Source organism: Lingula anatina, unplaced genomic scaffold (assembly GCF_051362555.1).
Source record: "Lingula anatina isolate TDL-2025a unplaced genomic scaffold, LinAna3.0 unanchor82, whole genome shotgun sequence".
Lineage (NCBI taxonomy): Eukaryota > Metazoa > Brachiopoda > Lingulata > Lingulida > Lingulidae > Lingula > Lingula anatina.
This window is the reverse complement of record NW_028257603.1, coordinates 2365935-2374985: the sequence shown is the minus strand read 5'-3', so window position 1 is coordinate 2374985 and position 9051 is coordinate 2365935. Positions and strand designations below refer to the sequence as shown.

Here is a 9051-nt window from a genome sequence, read left to right as displayed (position 1 = left end):
TGCAAACGCATTAGGCGACGCTATTCAGCCAAGATCTGGGTCTTAACTCCTACTTAACTCCTAGAGGGCGCAAGTTTGGCCCGTTTTTGGCGATTTGCATTTGCATACACATGCACTTTCGTTATGCACTTTCGTTATAACGCCGGGCACTTTCGTTCTGTATTTTGATGCTGTGTTTTGTTTGCGTTTGTCAATTTGCTACTTTGTAGCACATTTCTCAACTGCAGGAGCAGGAGAAGGGCCTTTTTTGACGATGTTAACGGTCATTTGGCCGTCGGCTACTGTGACACGGTCATGTGACCACAACAAACCGCAATGTTTACAGGAACTAGGCGTGGGGTCCTTTCTTTAGGGGGGAACCATTCACCCGGCCACGGCAAACATTCCAGGTGCGCACTAACGTTTTTAATCGTTTTTGGGGCTTGAAACGCATCTGGTGCCAAGTTGCGCGCCGAAATTGCCCCATCCGCCCCGGGATTTTTGGCGTAATTTTCGCATTTTTTGCCTTTTTCTTTTTTTCTTTTTTGCGCTGGGCCGACAGAGAAGATTGAGTGGGTTCCTTTGCGCAGGGGACATGCGTAGCTTCTCTGTAGAGTGACCCCGAATCACATGACGACTCATGCATACGTCATCGCTGATTTTCCTCAAATCAGCGATTCCAACCAATCACAAACCCAAAATCAGCGATCTGGTCGAAAATCAGCGATGACGTAGGCGAAATCAGCGAATTACGGCCGCAGAAAAGAGGTCACGTGGTACAGGAGTCGTCAAGCACAAGCTATTCAACATGGCGACAAGAGGTAAGTTTTCTCTCGACTCAGCGATTCACCTGCCCGTTGCTCGCTTTAAACGGACTAGATAATTTAAACACCGACACCGATGAAAAGCTCAAGTAGTACCGAGCACGCCGACGTATCAGTCGGCGCAACCAGTTGCACCTTTCCGCTTTTATCGCAATAATTACCTTTTCGCGGGAAAAATCCACGTGGGTGGGTGCTCGACATGACATGTCTGGATTTCTTTGCAGATGAACCGAAAACGCCACTCCCCTCGACCAGATCAAGCGACCCAGTGTTCAGGAGGAGGTCGGATGGAGCACTGACGCTCGGTGAGAGTAACGCCGCGAGGAGGGCTGCTGCTTCTGCAGCCACTGCCTCCCTCACCGCCGCTGCCAAACCACCGGAGAAGGTTGCGGAGGAGGCCAGGTCTGCAGTCATCCAGCTCGGCCTGGATGTCACCGACAAGAAACACCTTCTGGGGCATCACAGGCTGCAGTTTGGAAAATACCGGGGGCAGACCTTCCGGTGGCTGGTCGAGAACTCCCTGGGGTATGCCGCCTACTTGGCAGAGAGTCTGAGCAGGGAGACTCCACACCCCGGCCCGCTGGGTGTGAACAAATACAAGCTCAAGGTAAAATCTTTCCTTTTAAATCTTTTTTGATTGCCTTACTATATGTAATGTGTAAGGTATTGAAAGATTGAAAGTAATGCCCCATGGTGTAAGGTTAGTTGTCTGCACCCCCCCCCCCCCCCTCCCCATGTCTTTTATAAGTCTTTCATTGGTGTTATACTGGTTTGTGGTGAATAATACTTCAAGTATTCAGTTACTGTGGATACAGACAAACATCATAGTTTAAGTATCTGACATATCTGTCCTCAAGTCACTGATATCTAGTATTGTTAAAGTGGTCTTGTAACACAAACTAGTCGGACTGAAGGTCACCTCCCAGGAAAGGTACAACGCATTGTTTGTATCTTAGCACACACAGTAATATAAATCAGTTGTACTAGTTTCCATTATTGAAAGAGATGATAGTAATTAACATTCATTTCAATTGGACAATGCCTTTATTGTCAGGGTACCTGTCTTAATCACCTTTATTGACTTCACATAGGAGTACCTTGAGCTGTTCCCCCAGGGTCGGGAGGCTATTGCTGCCAAGACCAAGGAGAGGCAGGCAAAACCCACACCACCTGCCAAGCCTGTCCCAGTATCCTCCAGCTCACTTCAGAGCCTCATGGTCGGCAGTCATCTGTCACCAGCAGGGCTCAAAGCTGGAGTGAAGAGACAGCTTGGTCCCCCAGGGCCAACACCCAATCTTAAGAAATCAAGAAGAGGTAAATGACACATGTATTATTACACACATTTTTTTTTTTTTTTTTCAAATTTAATAGTTGATGTGTGCTTCTGTATCAGTGTATTTATTCCGTTATTCATTTTTTTTTTTTTCCAGCAACGGCGACCCTGCCCAAGTCTGAGGATGTGGAAGTGGTGGACGCCCCCCTTCCTGCCCCAGACAGCACCAACACCGCCGTTGCCAAGAAACCTAAACCCACCACCAGAGGTAAATGTAATTCATGGTAATTTCATTGACGTAAGGACCCTTGTTTTAAGAGTAGCTTTCTAACATCTTTTTACAGTTGTTGCCACTTTTACTTCAGTATATTCTAATTTTGTTCATTTAAAGCGACAGCCGTAGACCCTGAGGAAGTGAGCGACTTGGAACGCCCAGAGCTACCTGTCCCTGCCTCAGCTGGTGCTGGCACCAGTACAGCTGCCGCTCCTGACACCATACCCCAACAGGAGACCAAAAGGCAGAGCTCCCTGCCAGATTCAGGTAAAGACTTTTTGTTTCTTTTCCATGAACAATTTGAGGTCACAGCTGGGATTCAATTTGGAAATTAACCAGTCAATTCAATTTGGAAATTAACCAGTCAATTTTCAGTGAGCAAAAAGTTAACTCCTAGCTGCTGACCTTACATTAAGTGTTTTGTCTGTGACATATCACATACCGCCCCAGCCCTCCTGCCAAGGTGATGATGACAAGAAGAATTCCTTCATGAAAATCTGCACAGCTTAGATTGTGAATTTTAAGATTTTTTATAAAATTAATCGCGCAAAGTGTAATGAAAGAAAATAGTGTAAAACAGAATGTAAAACATTAAGAGTGTTCTATTGTTCTTGTACCTGTTTTCTTTTCACAGTCTTTGGAGGACAGGTGTTGGTGAGTTTGAAATCAAGCTTTCAGAGTTTTATTGTTTTATTTATTATTAATGCACACGTGGCTTATTCACTGACACTTGTAGCATGTGGTGTGTGTTTTCTTTTTATATGTTTTGGAAGGTGACAGCACAGCAGCAGCAGCAGCACTTTGGTTTTGTTTTCTTTTTCGCTTTTTCGCTTTCCTTTTTTTTTTTTTTCTGCATTACTGTGGGTTCCTTACTGTGAGGTGGTTGGTGTTTGTATTGCCTGTAGATTAGCATAAAAGAGCTGAACATGCAATAACTTTTTTTTGTTTGTGGGTGATAAGGTTAAAGATATGAGGATGTATTTAAATGATAACTATTGACCATAAAGTAAACAAAGTCCAAGCAGTGATTAATCTGTTACTTTTAATAACCTCCAATGCAGAAGATACATGATAAGTAAGAATGAGTAATTTTAAAAGTAATGAGAAAGTATGTCAGCTCTTGTAAAGTGTGATATATGTTCATGATTTTCTTTTATTTCAGGTTTCCCCCTCTATTATTTTGTACTTATTGCTCTTCACTTGTTCCAGTGCCCGTGGATGACACTGATCTGATCCCTCTGTCATGGAAGGCCAGCCTGCCACCACATGAAAGCACAGTGGGTTTCCCGTGCCTTGTTTACCACCCGCCGGGGCCAACTGAAGCAAGAGCTGCAGCTGTGGTGGCACCCACCATCACCCAGACTGGTCCACGCCCAGCCCCCTAGAACAGCAGGGCCTTTCTTCACCCACCCCTTCTTCCTCTGGATGCCACGCCGCATGTTCAGGGCTCAGCTGTCTTGCTCTGTGCCATCATGCAAGGGTCGCCAGTTAACATCCTGCGGTTTCTTCAAGACTGTCCGCCGCGTCCTTGACATCGATGGCTACTTTTACATGGGCACTGAGTACCTGGAGTGCGGCGCCTGTCACAAGAAGTATGCGGGTTGGAGTGGGGAAATCCTCCAACAGCTGGACGTGGCGACAAGGGGGAAATTTCCAGCACTGCTCACATACAGGTAATTTCAAAACTTTTCTTTTTTTTTCTTTTTTTAATTTATGGAATTCTTGCATTTAATATCAGTTCATTTGAAAATCTATTTCAGCGGACAAAATAACTCTGTCTTTACATTTATAACTTATTCTGTTCTTGATTCTTTGTTGCAGGTACTCTTGCTCTACCCGGGTAGTTTCTCTCCTGAGAGAGCGATCTCTTGGGAACAGCACTACTCGGCTGAGTAAGCAACTGTGTGAGCAGCACACCAGGGATTGGCTAAGCAGGGTAGCCAATTTCCTCTCAGTTGTAGACAAGTTTGCCAGCTCATCCCTTGTGCAGAGAACAAGTCCTCTTCAGCCGTTACCCTTTGAAAGACTCCCGGGGCCAGCATGGCTACAAACTGTGCTGGTCCGTGACGTGTTGTTGAGGCTTGATGAGATCAAAGCCAAGGTGACCTCCACCTTTGGATCCGTCTTGAAGATGGACTCACCAAAAAGGTTATGTACAGTTTTTGTTCTGATTTGCTCTCTTAAACTTTGTACAGTGAACAGTTTTGAAAACAAAACAACAAAACACACACACAAAAAAAAAAAAAAAAAAAAAAATTTCTTTAAGAAAATGTATTAAGTGTCATATTTCCCCCCTCCGTTTTTCAGGTAGCCAAAAAGCTGGCAGGAGAGGCTGCAGGCTCAGCTGCCTGGTGCACCAACGTGGGCAATGAACACGGCCAGGTACTGACCTCAGTACTCACTGCTCAGGAGGGAGCTGGCCTGACCAAGATGGCCCAGGGCCTCGTGAGGCGGTACCAGCTCAGTGAACAGCCTCCACCCAAGGTGATGTATGTTGACAGGGACTGCTGCTCCACCTCCGGTCCCTGCAATGTCAAGAAGCTGTTTGCTGGCTGGCCCCATCTGGTGGTGCGACTGGACGTGTGGCACTTCATGCGCAGGTTCGCCTCCTGTGTCACCACGGAAAGCCACCCACTATACGCCGTCTTCATGAAGAAGTTGTCTGCCTGCATTTTTGAGTGGGACGCAGATGATCTGGCAGCACTTCGAGATGCCAAGCTGGGCCAACTACAACTACAGGGCGCTGGCGTCAGCCCAGACAACATCATGCAGCACATCTCGCGCAAGGAGTTAGAGAAACACTGCCGTCGCCGCACCCGCGGTGTAGCTGAAACCACTCGTCTCTTGCAGTCGCTGGTCGACACGCTGGACAGTGATCAGGGGTGCGACGCGCTAGGAGTACCTCTCCTTGATCACGAGAGAGTGCAAGACATGTGGGCCTCTCAACAGCGCCACATACCATGCCTCCAGGACGTCGAAGGGGTCTCTCTGTACACCCAGACTGGAACTCTGAGGAAGGGCGGGAAGGAGCTGAAGGTCTACAGGTGTGCGAGGGGCTCAGTTTCCCTGGAGAGCTTCCATTCTCATATTGTTAGATTCATTCCCGGTAAGCACAACCACACACACCGACAGACTGCTTGGTTACCTGAAAGTAGATTTAAAATCACTTTAGACTGACTTAATTTTGATGCATTGGTACTTGTTAAATTAAACTTAACATTTTTGTTGAAAATTTGTGGTTATTGAACACTTGCAGCTAATTTTCTCCCTTTTTTCTTGTTTTTAACAGGACAAAGTGCCTCTGCCACAAATTTCCAAGCCTACATCCTGGAAGGAATTGTTCGGTGGAACCAGGATCGTGCGCTGGCCGCAATTGACAATGGGACACCGAACTTCGCTGCTATGATGGACAGCTCGTCCAGGCAGTGAACCATCTGGAGAACGGGTGCTTGGCAATACCATCGTGCCAAATGCTGTGGTCCCCAGGAAATACACTGGTAATTAAAGTGATTTAGGTTTCGTGTAATTTATAGGAATATAATTAGTTTAGATGTAATTGCAGCCAAGAAATTATTTTTGGAAAAAATAAATAAATAAATAAATAAATAAATACATGAAAAAAAAAATGAGGCCTGCTACTAATAATTCTCTCATTTCTCTCTTTACTTCCAGGTGAGCTTCTAGGGTGCGAGTACCTGCTCGATCAGACGGGAAAGGCCCTAGAACCTGTAAAACTGGACCCAGATGCACCCGAGGAGGAGGTTGTCGAGACAGTGGAGGAAGATGCTGATGATGAGGGGTTCTCTGAAGACTGTGATCCCACAATTGCAGATGCTGACGAGGACCCTGTATTCCACATCCCTCCCAGACCACACACCTCCTCCGTGACAGAGGCAACCAATACCTCTCCACCCAGAGAAGGTAAATTTTTAGATTATTACTATTGTAATTATTATTATTATTTCTTTATTATTATTATTATTTTTCTTTATATGTTAATTCCAGATATGTAGCTATGCAAGTCAGTTGCCCTGTTCTGTTCACACAAGGTTATTTTATTTATTTTTTTTTTTTTTCAGGTGATATTTCTTTTTTCCCCTCCCCCCTCATTATATCGGCATATTTTTTTTTTACTTTCCAGAAGAGGTGCCCCTTGAAGAACCAACACCCAAGGTAGATGAGACTTCAGAGTCAGTGGACAGACATCATATCCCCGGTTATGATGCCGTAACGAAGCTGGCTTCTGTACTCGTCTCCCTACGTACCATCGAGAGGGAGTGCCTCCTAACCGAAGATGTGGAGAAGATAATCCACCACTGGGAGGCGTTGCCAGAAATGGACAAACAACGCCTCCGTTACACTCCACACTTCAAGAGGAGGCACACAAAGGGGCGATTTGCCTCTTCCAAGAACACCATCACTCCTGGGGTGGAGAGTGTCAAGAAGTAAGTTTTTTTTTTTTTTTTTTTCAGCTAAGATTGTATTAACACTTATTTTTCAGAAGATATTGGCATGAAATAGACCAAATAATAATAATAATAATAATAATAATACAAGAAAAAATTAAGTTTTTCCTTTGTACTTTCAGGTGCATGCTGGGGACTGGCACCCCTGCGCGTGAGCCTTCCGAATCCAGGGTAGTGGAGGCCGTCATAATGCAACTAATGGAGGCCCATGATGCTCCGTGGAAGGGAGGCAAAAGACAACACCCGTGGGGAGTCATCATGCGGGACTATGAGAGGATCACCAGGCTCCTTTTCAACAACGCCCGTGTGATGGAAAAAACAACCCTCCAGCTCTTCTCCATAAACATGAGGACACTACATACATGGTAATTTCTCAACTGACTCGACTGTCACAGCAACATTGTAAAATGTTAATTCCTCACTTAAATTAGATTCCTGAAAAGTCACCAATTAAACTGATACAATGATATTGCTAGTGCTTTTTTTTTTTTTTTTTCCAATTTCATTTCAGTTTTTATTTTTTATTTTCTTTCAGATTTTAAGAATATTTAAAGATTATTTCCTGATTATTCTTTTTTTTTCTTTTCTTCCATAGGCACAACAGGACTACAGATGAGCAGTACAGGGCCTCCCTTCTACAGGGGATGTCCCTGCCCGCTCCTCCTGCAACAGCAACAACACCGCTGCCTGCTGCCAGGCAGCTGCTACCGCGGCTGCCAGTGCCCTCTGGAACACCGCACCAGTACCACCTGCCTAAAGACACCACAGGCACTGCGGTGCTGAGAAGAGATGGGAAGAAGAAGAAGAAGAAGAAGATGAAGCCAGCCCGCGCAACAGAGACACAGTCCAAACAAGTGGTCGTGGTCCCACAACCTGTTGGATTTTTTCCACCTGGCATTCTGCCGCACCAGTTGGCACCAGCACCCGCCCAGTGGACCACCTTCGCACCCACGGTGATGACCCCAATACCAGGTTTTCCACCCTGGTCCCAACCACTTCCACAGTCAACTACACCAGCTCCGGTTGTGGCTAAGAGGACCAGAAAAACAAACAACTGTAAGAAATGTGGAAAACCACGCAACATCCAGGCGGGTCATAGCGGCTACCGTGGCCATACATACTGCCCTGACAACGCAGAGGGCCTGACGTACTTAGCCTGGAAGGAACGAATGAAGGCCCTCTTAGAACAACAACAACAACAACAACAGTGAGGGCAGTATAAATAAGGACTGTGTCTTCCCAAAATGACATTATTCTCGACAGCTGGAGTGTCATTTTTTATTTAATTATACAAAGACAGCTGGACTGTCATCATATATTTATACACAGACAGCTGGACTGTCATTAATGCAACAAACAATGCAAGGGAAGTGTGCAATAGCTTGGTTAGCTGGCAATTCACTTATTCAAGGATAGCTGGACTATCTCTTATTTATTCAATGCAACTGCAATGCAAAAACAACTGTGCAATAATTTGTTCCAAGATAGCTGGACTATCACCTACTTATTCAATGCAACTGCGATGCAAAAACAACTGTGCAATAATTTGTTCCAAGATAGCTGGACTATCACCTACTTATTCAATGCAACTGCGATGCAATAACAACTGTGCAATAATTTGTTCCAAGATAGCTGGACTATCACCTACTTATTCAATGCAACTGCGATGCAAAAACAACTCTGCAATAATTTGTTCCAAGATAGCTGGACTATCACCTACTTATTCAATGCAACTGCGATGCAAAAACAACTGTGCAATAATTTGTTCCAAGATAGCTGGACTATCACCTACTTATTCAATGCAACTGTGATGCAAAAACAACAAGACAGCTGGACTATCATCTATTTATATATATATATATATATTAAAAAAAAAATCACTGACTTATTTCAATCATTTATGCAACTACAACGCAGAAAAAAACTGCTATCTGCATTGAGGTTCAATAAATTTGATTCATATACAACCTGCATTCTTTGTTTCAATTTGTATATTGATTTTAAAAAAAACAGTAAACTGAAAATAAAACGGAATTTGTACATTTAATTTAATTTTGATGAACAGTACAAGTAAATTGAAAGTAGAATGCAGAGCACGTTTCTGTATTCCCCCCCCTCCCCTTCTTTCCCCACCACGATCTCAACTGTAGCAATCTGTCACAACCAAGGTTATTTACGTTTTTTTAGCATGCAAACGCATTAGGCGACGCTATTCAGCCAAGATCTGGGTCTTAA

At 44.6% G+C, this 9051-nt stretch overlaps 4 protein-coding genes across 6 annotated transcripts; all 4 read left to right on the top strand.

The window, feature by feature from the left end:
• Positions 1-353: 353 nt before the first annotated feature.
• Positions 354-3617, top strand: LOC147759222 (uncharacterized). 3 transcript variants are annotated; one of them, XM_086998685.1, is made up of 6 exons: positions 355-1410; positions 1895-2117; positions 2234-2344; positions 2468-2617; positions 2985-3004; positions 3560-3617. In XM_086998685.1, exons 1-6 carry the CDS (start codon positions 1003-1005, stop codon positions 3581-3583), a joined length of 936 nt encoding a protein of 311 aa, XP_086854811.1. In that variant the 5' UTR covers positions 355-1002; the 3' UTR covers positions 3584-3617. The 3 variants fall into 3 exon arrangements, with proteins under 3 accessions (XP_086854809.1, XP_086854811.1, XP_086854810.1); XM_086998683.1 differs by lacking the exon at positions 3560-3617 and having other exon boundaries at positions 354-1410; positions 2985-3428; XM_086998684.1 differs by lacking the exon at positions 3560-3617 and having other exon boundaries at positions 2468-3090.
• LOC147759221 (uncharacterized) lies at positions 3617-4722 on the top strand. The gene is made up of 3 exons (XM_086998575.1): positions 3617-4023; positions 4172-4503; positions 4658-4722. The coding sequence occupies exons 1-3, from the start codon at positions 3617-3619 to the stop codon at positions 4720-4722; spliced, it is 804 nt and encodes a 267-aa protein (XP_086854701.1).
• Positions 4577-5779, top strand: LOC147759220 (uncharacterized). The gene is made up of 2 exons (XM_086998574.1): positions 4577-5456; positions 5640-5779. Exons 1-2 carry the CDS (start codon positions 4781-4783, stop codon positions 5777-5779), a joined length of 816 nt encoding a protein of 271 aa, XP_086854700.1. The 5' UTR covers positions 4577-4780.
• Positions 5780-5792: 13 nt separating this feature from the next.
• Positions 5793-8769, top strand: LOC147759219 (uncharacterized). The gene is made up of 5 exons (XM_086998597.1): positions 5793-5847; positions 6023-6271; positions 6492-6795; positions 6939-7181; positions 7412-8769. The coding sequence occupies exons 3-5, from the start codon at positions 6686-6688 to the stop codon at positions 8025-8027; spliced, it is 969 nt and encodes a 322-aa protein (XP_086854723.1). The 5' UTR covers positions 5793-5847; positions 6023-6271; positions 6492-6685; the 3' UTR covers positions 8028-8769.
• Positions 8770-9051: the final 282 nt, after the last annotated feature.

What these genes read in the sequence shown, in the direction of transcription:
- LOC147759219 (XM_086998597.1), top strand. Translation starts at nt 6,686, where the DNA reads ATGGACAAACAACGCCTCCGTTACACTCCACACTTCAAGAGGAGGCAC. An exon ending in GGGGTGGAGAGTGTCAAGAA is followed by an intron (nt 6,796 to 6,938) that starts GTAAGTTTTTTT and finishes TTGTACTTTCAG; the next exon opens with GTGCATGCTGGGGACTGGCA. An exon ending in ATGAGGACACTACATACATG is followed by an intron (nt 7,182 to 7,411) that starts GTAATTTCTCAA and finishes TTTCTTCCATAG; the next exon opens with GCACAACAGGACTACAGATG.
- LOC147759221 (XM_086998575.1), top strand. Translation starts at nt 3,617, where the DNA reads ATGAAAGCACAGTGGGTTTCCCGTGCCTTGTTTACCACCCGCCGGGGC. An exon ending in CCAGCACTGCTCACATACAG is followed by an intron (nt 4,024 to 4,171) that starts GTAATTTCAAAA and finishes TCTTTGTTGCAG; the next exon opens with GTACTCTTGCTCTACCCGGG. An exon ending in GGACTCACCAAAAAGGTTAT is followed by an intron (nt 4,504 to 4,657) that starts GTACAGTTTTTG and finishes TCCGTTTTTCAG; the next exon opens with GTAGCCAAAAAGCTGGCAGG.
- LOC147759222 (XM_086998683.1), top strand. Translation starts at nt 1,003, where the DNA reads ATGACATGTCTGGATTTCTTTGCAGATGAACCGAAAACGCCACTCCCC. An exon ending in TGAACAAATACAAGCTCAAG is followed by an intron (nt 1,411 to 1,894) that starts GTAAAATCTTTC and finishes GACTTCACATAG; the next exon opens with GAGTACCTTGAGCTGTTCCC. An exon ending in GAGCTCCCTGCCAGATTCAG is followed by an intron (nt 2,618 to 2,984) that starts GTAAAGACTTTT and finishes TTCTTTTCACAG; the next exon opens with TCTTTGGAGGACAGGTGTTG.
- LOC147759220 (XM_086998574.1), top strand. Translation starts at nt 4,781, where the DNA reads ATGGCCCAGGGCCTCGTGAGGCGGTACCAGCTCAGTGAACAGCCTCCA. An exon ending in TATTGTTAGATTCATTCCCG is followed by an intron (nt 5,457 to 5,639) that starts GTAAGCACAACC and finishes TGTTTTTAACAG; the next exon opens with GACAAAGTGCCTCTGCCACA.